Genomic DNA, 17,614 nt, shown 5'->3' with positions numbered 1-17,614 from the left:
TTATTTTTGAAAGAAGCCGGTGCCGGCAAAATAATCTTAATTTCCCAACTCTTAGCAGAGTATTTATCGCGCTCACTCTCGTCAGTGAGAAGGTTTTCGTTCACATCAGCGCTCTTCATGGGAAAATAAGCACAGGTATTATAATTGGCAAATCCGGGGATTATGCCAATTGCCGCAGGAAGCACACAGCAGGCTTCATAGATGTTGTAGTCTGGATGATCTCATCCCTTCATCGATTGAGCGCCTCACTGAAATTTTCGGTCGAAGATCTGACTCTTTGATGCCGACTTCTCAGGCACTTTGCTCTGCTGACTATACGCGGCCGAGTACAGTATCTGGCTTAGTAAGTGGCTTTATGGTCAGCGGATCGGTTCCGTTTAGCCGTAAGCCCTGTTCATACCGAAAAAGCGGCCAAAGTCTTGTATTGGATTTTGGAAAGCGAAATAGTTTAGCTTAATCTCTTTATCGCTTTCTAAAGGAAAAATTTCACAGTTCGTCATCATCTGTTAAAATTGAGCCGCTTTAGGTCTTTTACTCGCATAACATTCTGTAAGAGCAGCTTCAGTCAGATCTGAAAGATAACAGTAAAGAAAAGAGTTCATTCGAGTTCAAAGTCGCTTGAGAACGGCCAGTCTCAATGACGTTTATCCTCAGAATCGAATGAGCAAATAGGTTTGATAGATGTTGCTTTTCTTTCTGAATCTCTTTTGTCAGTCTTGGTTGTTTTGGACAGACTGTAACGATTGTTCCAACAGTATCAATCATAACTAGTTTGTGACTGTCGCCGGCATCGAAAAGCCAGTTTGAAAAGCATCCATTCGATCCCAATTTTGAATAGCGATTCTTGATCTAAGCCAAAAGAGCTTGATGGAGACAGAGAGGTGCAAACAAGATGATCGCTTGGCTACCTTCTGAATTGTCGTATGTCATAGGAAGGGGCGAAAAAATTCGCGGTCACCTGACGTCAAAGGCGCCCAAACAAACCTCCCAAATAAACTCACACTTATCATTGATAAAGAGCACACAAAAACCGAATTTTTACACAATAATAAGATCATCAAACTGAGATAAACTTGTTTATCACAATCGTCGCACTATTACTTTGCCAACGTCTTTTTTACTAAAATACATAAGAGCTGCGCTAAGAAAACTTCAGAAATAAGAAGCTCTACAGAAAACAGTATGTAAAAGATCATTTTGGCCACTTCCACAGTCTGAAATTCGCGGATTTTTTACGCGTCTGTATTTTTGCTTCTAGGTTCGTAGTACCAACTTGCTAAAAGGTACAGTGAACTTTTGCGCAGCAGGAAAATGCACACTCGGCAATTTTGCATAGATCACCCACTGTGAGTGGTTCACGCCCCTCAGGTCTCGGTTTGAGTACTAAAATTAGGGCTCAAAATTTCCCAATAAAAAATCAACTCGGCTGATGGCGCTCCTGCAGCAATTTACCAAAATCAATACCTTGGATATCTCCCACATTGTTCTATAAAATCATCAGTAAACAGTTAAGTTCGCCGCTGTGTTTCGAGCAATTGAGAAAATTTTAATTTGGAACGATGACGATTACGCTAAGGAGGGAGCCGATTTCCGAAGCCAAATTTAGAGAAACAAACAACTTCAGCCCGCATCTACAGCCGTCTTTAGGAAATGATTAGGGTTCAAAATTTGGTGGGAACTTTCGATTAATTTTCCGTAAAAAATAATTTGAACGAAGTCGTTTATTCTCGAAGATTCTTCATAATTCTGGGCATTGACAAAGGCGTGTCAAAACTAAGAGACAATAGTTCACTCTCATAAACTTTAAACCTGTCAAATTGAAGGCGTTTCCGTGATTAACAATGAACCCTAATTCTGCCCTATTACGCAAGGTGAAGTCTTACAATTACAAGAAACGGGCCCGTACAACATTTCTGCCTTTCTTCGACAGGTAAGCTGAAAGAAAGCGTTGTCAGATTGATTTTCTGGGAAACGTCGAAGACGCCTCAGCAACCAAAAAACTCACCGCTCGGGTAAAAATACTTGACCAAGAAGCGCTGTTCTGGCGGTAGACAGTGGCTTTAGAATATATCGCATCCAGTAAGAGTTTGGTTACATTTCTGCCGAAGTTGAGACTGTTTTCAATCAGTTTTTGACCAGCGCCGCCTTTAAAAAGCTTACATTCCGAGAATTCTCTCCACTTTGGAAAGATGGGTTAAATTTTTGAATTCAACCGCGCCCAAAACCGAGATTCACTACCGCCCTGCGCATAAAAATAACTGCTATCTGTATGAATTAACTTTTCTAGTCTGTCTGGCTACACGAAGTCGGCGTTTTTCTCGGACCTGATATCAGCTGTTACTGTAGCCTTCATTCGATTGCCACAGGGACTTGCCTACGGTGCACTTGCAAACGTGCCCCCTATCAACGGACTCTACACTGAATTCTTCACATGCCTCTTTTACAGTTTCTTTGCGACCTCTCGTCACATTTCTGTCGGTCAGTAGCCCTACCATAAAAATGTTACATAACGATAGTTTTTCTCCACAAGCATCTCAAAGATCCTTTGAGCCGGAATAACTGCTTAGTTTTTGCATTTCGTTTTTTTTTTGTATTTTGAAAAGATAATGAAAAATAAAAAGCGGTACTCTTGCCAATTGTGAGTTCAGGAACGTTCGCAGTCCTTTCACTCATGGTTGGAACAATGGTAGAAGACATCGACTTTTCAGTTTGCAACACGGCGAATTCGACAGTAAGCAGAAACATTTCAAACGAAGTACTGGACGAATATGACAGGAATGGTTCAGAGTTGAATTTAAACTTTCCCAAGAGCTTAATTTTTGGGTAACTTGCGTGGTAAAGAACGAAAGACGCTTTTCGAAATGGGATTAATCTTAGGCTCCCTACTCTGACAATCGTATTCTTCCCCAAATACCCTTTGTCGTTGTAACGTGTACATGTGTACAACAAGCGATTACTAACCGTGTGACAAGGCAAGTCATAAGTAACAAACTCGGATCCCGCACGACAGGATTCCCTTAGCTAACGAAGCGTGTGCCACTCAACTGAAACTCCAGGAAAGTGTCCCAAGAAGTGTATAATCATTTTTCGGGCGTCGTTTTCCGTGCATTTTAGCTGGTCTCTATCCATCATTTTCGGAAAGTTAATTTTCATAAATTCAGATTCTGACAGGGGAGATGATCGTTTTAGTTTTCTTTTGAACTGCTGTTTGGATTAGGATGAGACTTTGTCAACGACCTAAGCACCACGTTCAACTTCCGAAAGTGCCTGTAAACTCCTTCGTCCGAACTCATGTCTGTATCAAGACGAATTGTAAATGCACGCTTTTGATTGCGATGTTTTGGGGCTTCTTGACCAAATCGAAATTTTAATTTTGAGGACACCAATCTGAGTACGTCGTGTCCGCAACAATGCTATGCGGTATTCTTCAAGTGGCCTTCGGGATATTTCAAATAGGAAAGCTTTCCCTTCTTTTGCCCAGACACGTGGTCCAAGGTATATTTCAATACTGTATTTCATAATTATTAAAATTACAAAACCATTTCTTCGCTTCGTCGACTGGTGACCGACGCTGTTGAACTTTCACAGGGTTACAGGCGATTAGAAAGTGTGACATTTTCGCTGATACTTCGCGACAAATTTGGCGATTTTGCAGTAATCACCCGCACGCACTCTCGCGTTCGGAATAAGTTCGAAATGTATTGTTGTATAATCGGGTTTCTTTAAGGGTTCACGACAGCTGCTGCATTTTTCGTCCTTACGTCACAAGTCACCGTCATGATCTGGGATCATCGTTCATGTGTAAAGCAAAAAGTCGAACACGATTTAGGCTTAGTGTATCAAATTTTGGCTTGACGGTGGGGGTCCTAGAATCTGCCGTACGCGCTTGCCAAGACGCGGAAATTAGCTCTACAAGTAATTCGGCTTGCAAGTCGTTTTTCAAGCTTATTACAGTAGCTTAACTTATTTACCAAGCCCCGGTTTTTCTCAAATCGGGAGAGCATCATCCAGTGGGTTCTTTGAGACCGCAGAAACCACCACCACTCCGCTCTTGCAAGTGGACACAATTTGCTAACAATTTTTGCACCGCACTTAATGCCCTGTTTTGAGTCTATCATCGCTCTTATTATCAAACATCGTTCAAATGTCGATAATGCGCACGATTACTGTCGCAATGACGATCCCGCCAAGCTCGGACTGACGAGAATTCACGTCCCTCGAAACATGGATGTTGGTGGATTATTTGTAACCTGGGTGAATATTCTCAAAAGTCTCAAGCACGCAAACGTCGGCTCCATCGTTGTCTCCATCATTTGCATCTCCATTCTCGTCCCAATCAAGGTACTCAAAACACCAGCGAAAACCATTAACCCAATCAAAGTGGGCTTCGAGAAAATACAAAGAGAAGCTGCGCGGATTCCCCATTCCCGGGGAGCTCCTTCTGATTGTCATTTTCGCCATTTCGCAAACATTCGCGCCCGAGTGGGGAAGTTTAGGCAAAATACCCGAAGTAGGTGAAATACCGAAAGGACTGCCGGTGCCTGTGCTTCCCGATGTCACACTGTGGTCGAAAATGATTGCCGAAGTAATTCCGATCTCTGTCGTGGCCTACTCGACAAACCTTTCTCTGGGCAAACTCTTCGCATTCAAGGCTGGTTCATTGATTGCATTTCTCAATTATCCGAAATCGCAATTATTTAAACCACAAAAAGAACAACTACCAAATCGACGCGATGCAAGAAGCTCTGGCCATCGGCATCGCGAATATTTGTAAGGCAGACTTCTTTAAAATTCCTAGTTTTATTAATTAACTCGAGTTTGTTTTAATTTGAGTGATTCAGGCTCTGCGTTCTTTTCATCAATTCCAGGTGCGGCATCCCTCTCGCGCTCGTCATTACAAGAGGTGAGAAACGAACTTTGAACGTGGAGTTTCTCTCGAACTCGTCACGTTCCAATCTTGGCGGTGTTTTTTTCTTCTTAGCTTCAAATTTGATTCATTGGGAAATAGATACGGGAAAGAAAAATCACTAGAAAACATTGCGTAACATTATGTTGACTAACCTACTTTAATTGGTATACAGGAGAAGATTCTAGACAGTTAATATTATACTCGAGAGCCAAGTGAATCAGGACGAATCGATAATTTCTAATTAATGCCTGACGAAATATGACCTTTAGGCTTCTGGAGGAAGAACTCAGCTCGCTGGCATCATGTCATGTATCGTTATCTTAATATTTCTCCGTAAGTGACTGGACTTGACTTCAAGTCTTATTCATTTTAGTCGTCGCTGGCCCGTACTTCTCGGTGATTCCCAAAGCACTTTTGGCGAGTGTGATCGCTGTTAATCTGCGAGGCATGTTCATCCAGTTCCACGCGTTGCCGGAACTCTGGAAGTTTTCAAAAGTCGACTTTGGCGTTTGGGTGGGCTCCTTCATATCCGTTCTCGTATTTGGAATCGATCTTGGTCTTGGTTTAGCTATCCTTATTCTTTTACTCTCGGTGGTGGTGCGCAAAACCGACGTTGTTGTTGCCGAACTCGGCACGACGCCAGAAGGAGATATTTTTAGAGAAACAGGAAACGGGAGCCTCTTACGTACGATTTAACAATAAAAGATCTTCGAAGAACTTTGCAAGAGCTCTCCTTGAAGAGCAGTACGAGTCGTTGAATGTTTCTGAGTACCCGATCTATAAATTGCCTGGTTCACTCGATTTCGCTTCAGCTGAGAAAGTTCTCGTTGTAAGTTCCCAAAGCTGATTAATCTAGTTTGTCCAACAAGATCCAAGTCCATTCTGGGGCTGCCAAGGAGCAAGGAAATTGCGAGCAAAGTCACGGCGAGTTATCTCCTAATTTTGATGGTTTAGGCGCTTCCCAGACGCGGCCAGATGCTGTTGGACTTTTCGGAGGTGTCTTACATCGATTGTGTTGGCCGGAACACGCTCGAAGCCGTCATAAAACATATTGGTAAGAGAGATAGGCTCTTCTATTACGTTTCACCGTTATGAGCGCATTATTCGATTTCATTTGAAGTCGAGACGTGTCAATCGAAATTCCATTTCATGCATCTTACTGCCTGAAGAGTCACCCCTAGCCCCTGAATCTATTTTGAATGCAGTGTTCTGTAACAAGTCCATTTTTGCTCCATGGCGTGTTGAATTATTCCGATTTGGACGAACCCTTAAAAGCGTTTATTTTCTGGACTTTAATCTGAATACACTAACATGCCACAGGACATTGCCCGTCGTAATTTCGCGAAATAGTTAACAACCGCAATCTCCTGTCCATTTGATAAAAGAAATCCCAAATTTGTATTGATAATTTCAGGTAGATGCGTCGCTTACAAGTAAATTGAAGAAGTTTGTTAAGTCTTCGGCCATTTTTACATTTTTGATCCAATTTCTAGACTTCGTTGGCTTCTGCTGTGTCAGTGAGAAAACAATGAATCTGCTCAATATCTCTGGCATCTCTGAAGAGGTCAATGTTGGCATATACCCGACGCTGTTGGATGGATTAGCGATGCTCAAAGAAAAGAACGAGCTCACTACTTCTTCCGATCTTTCTCGCGAAAGCGACGATTCAAAACTCTAGAATTTTTAAAAACAGTTTTCTGTACTTTTTCGTTCGAAACTGAACTCATCCCTACAGTCACAATGGCCTCGAAATTGAAATACTCTCCTCGCATCAGTTCCAGAAACATCTGTATATATTTCTGAAAAATAAAATAGTCTTGTTTCAATAAAGCAAATCTTACGTAAAATCACGTAAATAATCAAGCGTCTGATTATAAAATGATATTCTGATAAAATATTTGATAATCAGAGTTATTATAAACGCAAGAAGAAGCACAATATCTGCCCGCAAATATCATGTGATTATTTGACGTAGTTTTATCCCATTTAACTTATAATTGATAACTTATAAAAAGTTAGGAAGTTGGCATCTGCCAGTTGTTATAAGAAGTGCGGTAGTTGTAATTTTCGCATGATTGGTTTTAGAGCTATAACAAAAAAAGAGACTTGGGTGAAATCGAACGTGAGAATTTAAAGTTTTCGTCATTTTTTTTTCAAAGCTTGTGACTCTTGCGCCTGATCCGAATTCTGATTCGACTCCACAGTCGCCGAGTTTGCCGATTTCCGACGACATTCGCCACGTGAATTTAAATACACTACATCACTGAAGACAATGATGATTCAAGCATTACTGCTGCTCTGTCTCTTCAAGTCGAGCTGTTTTGATAACCCTATACTAGGTCAAGCTTTTTTGGAAGGTAATAAAACCTTCGACGTAAATAAAGCCATCGAGAGCATAATACTTGCTAAAAATAACTCCCGTAATTAATCCGCTAGCCTCGTTTTTCTTATCTTCGTCTACTCTCATTATCCGAGTTCGTCAATTTTTCAATAACAGTCAGAATATTATTACCTTAAGACTTTGCCGATCTCGCTTTGTAAACAGTATAAGAGAACGGACGCAAAAATTCTTCTCTCGTCAGGTCACCGTTCATCTAATAGTAGCTCTCTTTACTATCAGCGAGCACGTGGTTCAACACAGATCGAGTGCGGAAATTATACCTACTGCCTATTCTTGCGCTACAGTTACTTTCCAATCCTCAAAAACCGCAGCTGAAAGAAAGCTACATAATGCGCAATAAAAAGTCAAAAACAAAAATGTCGTCAGAAGGAGATCTGTTGGGGAGCTTTGGAGCATTTAACGAGCGCGCCGTCCTCTAAATTTCCCCATTTGAGAAGCAACCGTCCACTTTTAATCAAGAGACAATGACAAGCGACAAGCAGTCCTTTTTAATTTCATAGAAGTAGCTGGAAGCTCAGAGATTCTGAAAGAAGCGCTCTTCCCGATTTCGTATTACATTATTGGAGGAGTTCTGGCGATTTGTTTCTTCCTCTGGTTATTTGTTGGCCTCATATATCATATTAAATGTAAGCAATTAGTTGAGTCGTTGACATAGTTTAACATAAATTAACTAAAGTTGATGGTCTAAATTGCACGTAATAATAGTTTATGGAAACTTCCACATAGTAAGTCCTCAAGACGACGAGAAATGAACTCGGCTGAATCGCTGTTTAGAAAACTGGATTAGGTGGTTTTAATAAGCAGCAGGAAACCATCAATACATGATGTAATTGGATGTGATCAGGATGTGTTCATCCAAAGCAAAGATCCAGCTTGATTCGTTTATTATGCCTACCTGGCCCGTAACATTTATCCCCTATTCCAACAACTCGCTGACCAAGAGTAACATTTTTCCTCGCCAAATTAGCAAATAAATCTACAATCTACAGTTGTCAATAATGTTAATGACCTCTATTTCAGTGAAAAACCCTGCAAAGGTAGCTGCGTCTGCCCCAAAAGAAGATCCTTCGCCGATCGGAACAGTCGGTAGAAATGGGATTTATTTGATACCGCACGACGAGTTCTCCCAAACAGTGACAGAGGACTTCGAAAGCTACTCGACTTCTAAGACTTCGGAAGTAATGCGACGAGTTCGAGAAGGTATGAAAGCCCCCTCGTAAAGCATTAGTTTATTCGTTTGAAAAATCGGTTGCGCAAGATTCATGCTCAAGGGCAGTGGAGTTCATTGACGAACAGAGAATTTCTCATCGATTCTACCACATGACCGGTAATTGAGTGCGGCGGTTTTCTTTCAAAATGATGAGATTGTGTGAATCATATTTAAACAAAATATTTTAATTGGCTTTCCGAAACATCGTAACTAGCGTATTAATTTATGGCCCCATTTGTGTTAGACTTCACGGAGTTCGAATGCACAACTACTCATTTCAGTGGGCCACAAGACACCATTTGGGGACCTGCCACCAGACTACTCCCTCGTCTTGAGAGAAACGCTCTAGCTTGGATCAGCTCTACTGGCTCAACCTTTTTTCTTGCTTATTTCCACCTCCATGAAAATGTATATTAAACTATTTCACTGACATTATTCTTTCTGGCAATCTCGATGCAGCTTTTTGTTGATGGGCGCTTGCTCACGTTAGACAGTGGCAGTATTTAACAGAATTCAAGAACTGTTTCGTAAAAGGGAAACAAATCCAGTAGCACGTTAGAGCCGGTATCAAAATAACCGCCTAAGATAAACAGCTCAATTCCTGGCGACAAAAGATCAAGGACATATTCAAAAGAAGCGCACTGTTTTCAGAATATCCGAGGAACTTGCCTGAACATCGGAAAAAGCCACACTAAAGATAAAATAACGATGCGATCATTCGGTCTTCTTCGATAAGCGGTATTGTAATTCATTGCGAATCATTACTGACTCTGAAAAATCCAAGCGCAGCTGCTTCACAACATTTATACACTGCCCTAGATCGACGCAAGAGTAAAATTTTCCGAACACTTTTTCTGACCGAGAAGATGGAAATAGTGAATATTTCTGAAATCGTGTGTATCCTGGATGATATTTCAAAAATGACCTCTTTTTCACAAAGCGAGTCCCTAGAAATAGCCGAGTTGGATAAGCTTCAAGAATACGAAGAGATATTAAACGACTTCACGATGCAGTTTCTCCGAACAAGCATTTCAAATGAAAACCCGATTGGCGGTAGCATCATCGTCAAAATTGAGGACTCCATATTTTCTCGAGCACTATCTGTTTTCAAAATTCTGGAAGAATATCTGAACTCGCACTGTTGAGACTAATTTCTCCTGAATAAAATATCGTTTCTGAGATTTTCCGTTAAAAAATTCTCGCTCGATTGTTTACGATTTGCGCATTTGGAATGGAATAACACGAGTGGACTTATCCTTGTTTCCAGTGAAAGAGAAGAACTCTAATGAATGAGAACGCGTGCTGTATTCGCGTCAATCGTAGATCGAGTTCTGCCTCGCTCGACTGGAGTCTTCACGAGTTCATCCCTCATTTCCTAGAATACCTTATTTTTAGAAGCAAAAACAGTTTTGCCACATTTGTAGGTATTCAATAATGGCGTAATTAGAGGTAATTAATAGTACAAGCGGCGAACATGTTTACTACCAGACGCTAACGTGACATTGAAACATCCAGCTTCTTGGAAAGAAATTCTCAGAACGTGGTTTGCAGTGTGTTAATTATCCTTTTTCGGCTTACGTAACCGGCTCGGCTAATCCGTCTTGTTCAGCTCTTTTGCGGCTGCGAAAGAAGCCACTTGCTGCCGCCCAGCCCTGTTCTGGAATAAATCAGCAGGTGGCCCGCCCATCTTCCTCTCAATGAATGAGTGATACGATTTTGCGCATTTTCGGTAGTAACGGGAAGCTTCCCCGAAAATTAGATTGGGATGCTCTTTAGAGAGCTATCGAGCGTAAGGCGCGAGACTGTTATTTTGGGAAAAGTTGAACTTGAGCTCGACGTCATAGTTTTTTCGTCATTGTCACAAAGAGTCTCTCCGAGATGCTGCAATTAAGAGATTTTATGTAAGAAAGCCTTTAATTAAGCACTAGGTCACTTAATCAAATAGCCCACAAGCTGAGGAGCATGAAAGCTGCCGGGACTTTGCCAAAGCGGAAGAAATTTATTCCAAAGGTGTAATTCTCTATTCAATTTCGTTTTGCATACCAACTAATACATAATTCATCTTTCGATCAAATGTAGTGTAGTTTAAATTTGCAGTATTAAATCTTTTGTCACTCGAGTTTGAAGGAATCGCAGCTCTTGATCACTGGCGGCTCTTCTGGCATCGTAGCAAGGAAAGTGGAGAAAACGCGCCTTTTTCTTTAATTATAACACGCGCCTTCATTCTCAAAAAGGCTCGAATGGAACTGGCACTGCAATCAGAAGATGCCGAATCTCAGCAAAAACATTTTGAGAAAGGTTCACTTGCCAGTTCACGGAAATATCGTTTTTTCAAAAAATAAAAAAATTGATTTTTGAATATTTTCGTTTTGCTCCTAACATGAGTTTAGTTTATGGCCGATGCAAGCGATTAACGTTAACCCACACCCAGTCTTACTGCCTCAAAAAGCAAAATAATTGCAGTTATTTTAGCCCTTGATGATGTCAAAAGGCTGTTCAAAAATCAGATGGCAAAGATGCGCGCCTTTGGATCACCTATATTGGCTTTCAAAAATAATACAAAAATATAAACGAGAATATAAGTAAGCCCGTTGAAAGACGAAAATTGAAGTTGCTCTTGGGAATCGTGCGGGAGCCGTTTATGCCTTAGGTACACAAATTAGACGACGAGATTTATATTTTTTTTAGAAAACGCAAAAAGCTGCTCAAAGGGTGACTTCACAGCGTTGGCTGCCGGAAAACGGTCTTACGACATATAGATTTAAATAGATCTATTCAAAATACGTCGTATAAAGATCATTTGTGGAGAATTGCATGAGTGGAACAGCGCGTTAGGGCCGTCTGCTATGGAAATCTATGTAAGCTCCACGACGAAACAGTGAATTTGTCGTTTACGCCAACTACTAATTTGATAATTTAAGGATGAAGTGAAAAAGAATGTTTCCGAAGCGATTGCGAAAATTTCAAAATACACCGAGAAAGATTTTAAAATTCGTTCACAAAAATCATTGATGCTCAGGTATATTTTTCTGGTGTTTAGGGCTGGCTAACCCTAACCCTATTTTTCGTAACGATAAAAGGAGCGTGAAAACTCGGAAAATGGAGTCAATGGAATAGATTATTCAACCTTCAAACTGTGATGTTCACAGCGTAGAATTATCAAGCGTAGAATATCAAGCTGTATAAACAAACATTGATAGTGAATTTAGATGCCTTCCAGGGCGGTGAGAGAAGGGACCACATGGGTTCGCTGTAAAGACTCGTTCAAATTTGAGTGACAATATTATGACATCGTTATATATAAAAATACCTCTCTAACTGATAGAGAAATTAACGGTAATCAAGGGATAAGAACGTGTCATAAATCGATGTATCGAAAATAGAAATGCCGGTAAAGAACGGACTAAAGATGGCGTCACTCGCAGATGTACGAAAGAAGGTCTCCTCGATTTAGGAGAGATCAAACAAATTCTGTGAGATCAATTACGCTGCGTGTCCTTCCATCAAAAGTTTCTTTAAGTGATCCGATGGGCAACATTTTGGGAAATATTGGCGGAACGGTGGACTTGAAGGAAATGAAACTTTGGATTCCGAAAAAGAGATAGCTAATAAGTTCTAAAAGATTAAAAGAACTGTGCGCAAAAAAAAACATTCTAACGCTATTGTCAAACTGTATAAATTTGCATCGAACATTGTATTCGCACTTGAGTGTTGCACGTTGATTTTCGCGCACTTGCCAGTCGTTTGAGTCACATGAAATTCAAAACATGAAGATCAAACTCTTTCTTGGCGTAATCCCGGTTTATTGCCGGAAATTTCTCAGCCTATTCACGACCACGTAGCTGTTAAGTAAAAACTAAAGCATTGTATTCTGCTTAGCAATCAGCACCTGTCGATATGACTAGAGAGATGCAATTTTATCCGATGATAACATGCGGCAAATCATCTCCATTCTGGACCACCGATTTTGCAATCAGCGCGATCTTTCGATACATTTATAATCCTTTTTTATGTGGCAAGAAGAGAAGAAGTCCTACATCTGATCAATTATCAACGAGAGGTGCTCGATTTCGAATTGACAGTTTGCTTCAGAGAGACAGGTAATTCATCATAGAAACAAAACTGAATTCATTATTGCCTTCTCCAAGATCGCAACTGACCAAGATGATTTCAAAAAACTTTTGTGGGGCCGGAAATCGTAAAAACTGCAAGTGCAGTTTTCTTCAGCTCGTCAAGACGAGTCGAATGATGGGTCTAAATCCTGATAACTCTAAGGATTTACCGGTTTACCGGCTGGTTACCGGAAAATACGTTGTCACCGGCCGTTTTCGTTCTAGAAGTGATAGACTGATGTTTGACACCGGAAATTGTTCCTTATAGTCAGTTCTCCTGCAGCCTAAAAGATGAAGGTTGTATCAATTATCTGAAGAGAGTTATCACTAAATTACTATTTTTGACGATAATGGGACTAGAAATTAGGAACGTGCAGCAACAACAAAATTTTAGTAAAAATTACTGTTTTTAGTGATAACTCTCTTCAGAGAATTGATACAACCTTCATCTTTTAGGCTGCAGGAGAACTGACTATAAGGAACAATTTCCGGTGTCAAACATCAGTCTATCACTTCTAGAACGAAAACGGCCGGTGACAACGTATTTTCCGGTAACCAGCCGGTAAACCGGTAAATCCTTAGAGTTATCAGGATTTAGACCCATCATTCGACTCGTCTTGACGAGCTGAAGAAAACTGCACTTGCAGTTTTTACAATTTCCGGCCCCACAAAAGTTTTTTGAAATCATCCAAGTTCCAAGATCACAAGAGAATCTTCCAAATTTACAAACTGAGGTGCGTTATCCAGAGTTGATAAAGAAACTGCTCTCGTTTTCGGTGCCAGTCAATTAAACGATCATATTTTTGGGACAGACATCACAACAGACACTATAAATCATCGTACTTTCGAACATAAAAATATCAGCTCTGCTTTGCAACGTTTATTCAACTTCTCACATGTTTCGGTTTAAAGAAGCACACGTGTTCTCTAAAGGACTCAAAAGATCAATCAAATACAGAACTGGTGATATTTTTGAAACCTTATTCACTCGTTATTCACCTAATTGAATGGTGATTCCTACGAAGAAAATTGTAAAAGGGGTTATGTTTTCTCGAAAAGCCGCTACTCGTCCAAAATCTTAAAGAAATTGGATGGCGCATTGGCGAGTTCGTGGTTCAGGCGGGAACATCTGACCAGCTCCGGAGCAATTAGCCGCAACTTGATATCTTATGATTGGCACTAACGAAAGCTCCTATAAAAGCGAAACTGAGCCGATCTTCAATTCAGATTTCAAATCGAAAATAAAACAGTGAAGAGCTGAAGGAGACACGATAAACGCGGTGTTACCGCCTAATTCTTATGAACGGCTACTGAAATCGAGTTAAACTAGTTTGAGAGTGATCAATCATCGCATGATGAAGCCGCAGAACGGTTTCGTTCTAGCAATGTGTTTAGGAACGCAGCTCCCGCGCACTATCTGCCGGTAGTGGCGCACTAGACTCGCCGAATGTAAGCACTTTTTAATAGCCGAAACAAGTTAAATACTCATATATAATTTAAAAACGAAACTAAAGCATGCTGCTTTTGACGATTCTTGTTCAATTGGCTGCTGCCTATCCCGCCGTTTCGACGACCTCGACGACCTCAAACAGAGTACAAGAAATTGAAACGCCGCTCCTTCGCACACGCCGATCAGTCATCGGCTACAGGGCACACCGCAACCGAAGCTTTTCCCACCACAGCAAAGAATTGATCAGACGAAGTGTTCTCGGGTCTCAGTTCTCGAAGAAAGAATTTCTCCCCTTCAAGGACATGAAGAGAAGGGTAAAAAAATACTTCAACTAGTCAAAGACTGATTTTCATCTTTTCAGTACTACACAGAACACATGATGCGACGATAATTGAAGTTAACGAACTCACAGACGAATTGCAAATCGCAGTTTGCAATAATCAACATGCCGCCTTGATATGACAAAAAGAACAACTGCATCTTCATTTATCTGCTCACTTTGGTGCCTATTTCAATCTTCCATTTACCTACCACCTTATTATTGGCATTAATTCAACCTTTTCTAGTATCTATAGCCATTTTCATCCACTTCTTTTTCTTCGATAAGTTTTCACCGGTCTTTACGGAAACGTAATTAGCTGCTCGAGCTAGCCAATTTCGTGAATTCATGGCCAAAACAGACTCAAGCGCTGAGTGGATTACGACAATCATTTTTATAACAGCAGCAATTCGCGCTGAGACACTTCTGATACTATTTTTTCGTCAAAAATATATTCGAAAAAACTGATAGGAATGTACTGTATTGACAGACGTATTAACTAGAATACATAGAACTGTATTGGCAGTAGCACATATTCACTTGTCAAGAAATTTATCAAAGTTCTAAGCAAGTTCTTTTCGTATGAAAAGCTTGAGCAAATACCCCGCCTTTATGAACAGGATTTTGGTCTTTACTGAAGTCGATTTCGTTGAGTTGTAGGTCGAGCAAAGCACCTCCACTGGCAGCAAGAATAGCTTTTGAAACACAAGTTTAGATTTTCATGGTTGCTGAGGATAAATGAAGTTACCTGCTGGGGCACACAAGTCCCAAAGCTTTATTATCGAGGGATGAATGTAGTAGAATGCACGAGAATGAATTAATTCGAGAGATTTGAAGCCAGACCCCCAGCAGGAGTGTATTCCCAGCCAGTATAAAATCTCCGACCGATACGGACATTTGTCTGGGTCGGTGTCCGATATACGACAGGAATTTCGCAAACTGCTTTAAATGCAGATTTCACAGCATCTTAATAAAGCAACTCAAAATACAACATCCAAAATTGTATAACTGTATTTCAGCTTACCTAAAGTAACATGTGATCGTGAGTGCATGATTTTGTATGGAGGCGTCTTTCTGTTGGGAGCTTTTTGTCCAACTATACGAACAGATTTGCTAGGAACGTTTGACACTCATATTGAAAGCTTCTCCTTACCTAAATCCAGGTAGATTGACGCCAACAACGGTTTCAACGAGGAAGGGTTTATGAATAATTCCAGCAACTGGAGTGCCATCGACGGCAATGCCAATCATGACGGTCGTATATTGTGTCAATCCTTCTATATACTCCTTGGTTGCATCAAGCGGGTCGATCCAAATCGTGAGGGATGATGCATTAACTTAAATATATGGTTGCTAGCAACAGGAATAACTGAGGCAATCGGATTCGAATGTTTTCAAGCAATGGAATGAAAATTGGAATCCGGATGCGGCAAACTTACGTGGTACGTCAGTTGGAAGGAATTTTCCAGCCACACGCGTAAATCGACGGAAAGGCTTTGCAAGGGTTTTTCAATCAAATTTTTAAAAGAAAAAAAGCAAAATAAAATGTCTGGAAAACGATTCCTTGGAGCGAGGCGTGAACTCGGAGGGACTAGTTTGGGTAGCTTCCTCGGAAATGACAGTAACACTTGGGAAATGTGCTTTGAAATAAGCCGTTATTCTTCTATTGGACTCCTCGTCAGCATAAGTTACTGGGCTCGAATCAGATTTGACAGTGACTTATGAGGGCTAACTTCTATGTAAAATATTGTCTTGCGGTCGTTGAACAAATATAAATAAATTTAGCCCTGCACACTTTCAAGTCATTGTTTTCTCTAGTCGTTCGAAGAACATTTCCACCATCGTTGACAGCTTGCAAGGAGAACGCGAGCAGATCTCTAAGACTAACACCATTTTCCAAGTTAGTGCAATATTCCGGCGACTCCGGTAAAGGGCAAAATATGGCAGACTCGCAAAAACCGACGAGCAAGAACGCAGCCCTAAAAATCATCAAAGTCGAAGAAGCAAAATGATTCTGATTATGCTCAACAATCGTTTAAGGACGGGCTGATTGAGGTCAAATAAATATTCCTTGTCAACAATCCCCTATTTGCATAGAACACCGCATGGTGGATCGGTCTTGCCGATTAAGGACATTCAGAACATTTCAAATGTGATTAGGCAAATGCAGCATTTTGTAAAGTCATACACTGCGTATTCCAAAGGGATGATAAAAAAGATCTGTGCCGTGAAAATGAGCTACAGAGACACGGCTTCGCAGAGTAGAAGCAGTGTCTTTATTAGAAATTCAACTTCTTACACAGGAATGAGAAGTGTTCGAAGTGGCCCACGTGTTTCTTTTTGTTCAAAGTCCCTTTCCGAAGGCCCGAGACATTTTGCGGGTACCTCACCGCCCCAGTGGACAGCTTGAGCTTCGTAACTTGAAAATTAGCCTTTCCGGAGACTCGTACGTAAAATTCAACTTTCATCGCAAAACGACAGTTAAGTTATAAATGCCCTCGATTTGGACTACTCGTGCTTGCGAATTAATTACAAAATCCTTTGTTACGGAGTGTTGAAATAATCATGGGAAAGACTGAGAACGTCACTAATCACAAGCTTTTTTGGCAACGGATCGGTGCCTTTCTTCAAAGAACTCGATGAAAGTCTGATCGAATAAACAGAAGATGCGTGTATGCTCTTTCCCAGATAATTACGCTTGATCTGATCCATAAATATACCATACGCTTTTCCCCAAATAATTAATTATAACCAACGTCACAAGCTCGTTTTTTAATGCGATGAGACGAAATTCCTTCCCTAAAAACGAATTCTGAAATTTACTCATTCTTTAAACACATTCTAATAATTAGATCCCTTTTGTTACGATGACCAAAGAAGCCATACAGAAGACGGTGGATTCATTGTCTGCACTGATCGTCAAACACGAGCCGCTGGAACAAAGGCGAATGCTAAGTAACGAGCAACTGGAGAATAAAGAATGTGCCCAAATCCACACCCCTGGTCCGGTCATCCATGACCTCTAGAGATGAGCTCTCCTGCTGCGATGAGGAAGTCCGTTCGCAACCGGCAGTTGCACACTCATGATGCCGAAACATTTCCAAGTCCTCGACCGACGAGCCCATTAGGAAGCGATTTGAATCCATTCCTTATGATTCTCCGGAAATTCAGCAACGCAGAAATGCGTCCTTTTACGTACCAATAGGATTTCTT

The 17,614-nt window shown here is 40.8% G+C and overlaps 2 protein-coding genes and 2 long non-coding RNA genes across 4 annotated transcripts; 3 read left to right on the top strand and 1 right to left on the bottom strand.

The window, feature by feature from the left end:
- The first annotated feature begins 917 nt into the window (after positions 1-917).
- Positions 918-6,756, top strand: LOC145709089 (prestin-like). Its single transcript, XM_081786772.1, has 16 exons — positions 918-1,180; positions 1,509-1,653; positions 1,858-1,930; positions 2,288-2,478; positions 2,649-2,780; positions 3,379-3,495; positions 3,728-3,780; positions 4,192-4,341; positions 4,382-4,651; positions 4,713-4,770; positions 4,842-4,903; positions 5,179-5,242; positions 5,283-5,576; positions 5,650-5,738; positions 5,864-5,963; positions 6,403-6,756. Exons 2-16 carry the CDS (start codon positions 1,560-1,562, stop codon positions 6,585-6,587), a joined length of 1,932 nt encoding a protein of 643 aa, XP_081642898.1. The 5' UTR covers positions 918-1,180; positions 1,509-1,559; the 3' UTR covers positions 6,588-6,756.
- A 1,002-nt stretch (positions 6,757-7,758) lies between these two features.
- LOC145709711 (uncharacterized) lies at positions 7,759-8,943 on the top strand. Its single transcript, XR_014134928.1, has 3 exons — positions 7,759-7,936; positions 8,331-8,510; positions 8,802-8,943. It is a non-coding gene; the product is annotated as an uncharacterized LOC145709711 (long non-coding RNA).
- A 1,450-nt stretch (positions 8,944-10,393) lies between these two features.
- On the top strand, positions 10,394-11,763 carry LOC145709451 (uncharacterized). The gene is made up of 8 exons (XR_014134889.1): positions 10,394-10,421; positions 10,466-10,530; positions 10,648-10,695; positions 10,756-10,818; positions 10,993-11,170; positions 11,209-11,378; positions 11,442-11,539; positions 11,730-11,763. It is a non-coding gene; the product is annotated as an uncharacterized LOC145709451 (long non-coding RNA).
- A 3,089-nt stretch (positions 11,764-14,852) lies between these two features.
- Positions 14,853-16,118, bottom strand: LOC145707533 (uncharacterized). Its single transcript, XM_081785073.1, has 6 exons — positions 15,968-16,118; positions 15,841-15,898; positions 15,555-15,738; positions 15,426-15,514; positions 15,150-15,367; positions 14,853-15,096 (listed from the first exon to the last, which is right to left on the bottom strand). The coding sequence occupies exons 3-5, from the start codon at positions 15,650-15,652 to the stop codon at positions 15,219-15,221; spliced, it is 336 nt and encodes a 111-aa protein (XP_081641199.1). The 5' UTR covers positions 15,653-15,738; positions 15,841-15,898; positions 15,968-16,118; the 3' UTR covers positions 14,853-15,096; positions 15,150-15,218.
- Between the last annotated feature and the right edge of the window lie 1,496 nt (positions 16,119-17,614).

The sequence above is a fragment of the Oikopleura dioica genome, chromosome XSR, assembly GCF_907165135.1.
Source record: "Oikopleura dioica chromosome XSR, OKI2018_I68_1.0, whole genome shotgun sequence".
Lineage (NCBI taxonomy): Eukaryota > Metazoa > Chordata > Appendicularia > Copelata > Oikopleuridae > Oikopleura > Oikopleura dioica.
Note: the sequence above shows the minus strand (reverse complement) of the source record. Positions and strands in the feature narration are given on the sequence as shown.

Excerpts from the sequence above, each read along its gene's own strand:
- LOC145707533 (XM_081785073.1), bottom strand. The coding sequence starts at position 15,652 with ATGATTGGCATTGCCGTCGATGGCACTCCAGTTGCTGGAATTATTCAT. Across the intron at positions 15,515-15,554 it reads GTCAATCTACCTGGATTTAG|CAAATCTGTTCGTATAGTTG; the intron begins GTAAGGAGAAGC and ends AAACGTTCCTAG. Across the intron at positions 15,368-15,425 it reads ACGATCACATGTTACTTTAG|ATGCTGTGAAATCTGCATTT; the intron begins GTAAGCTGAAAT and ends TGCTTTATTAAG.
- LOC145709089 (XM_081786772.1), top strand. The coding sequence starts at position 1,560 with ATGACGATTACGCTAAGGAGGGAGCCGATTTCCGAAGCCAAATTTAGA. Across the intron at positions 1,654-1,857 it reads ACAGCCGTCTTTAGGAAATG|CCCTATTACGCAAGGTGAAG; the intron begins ATTAGGGTTCAA and ends ACCCTAATTCTG. Across the intron at positions 3,496-3,727 it reads GCCCAGACACGTGGTCCAAG|GGTTCACGACAGCTGCTGCA; the intron begins GTATATTTCAAT and ends GGTTTCTTTAAG.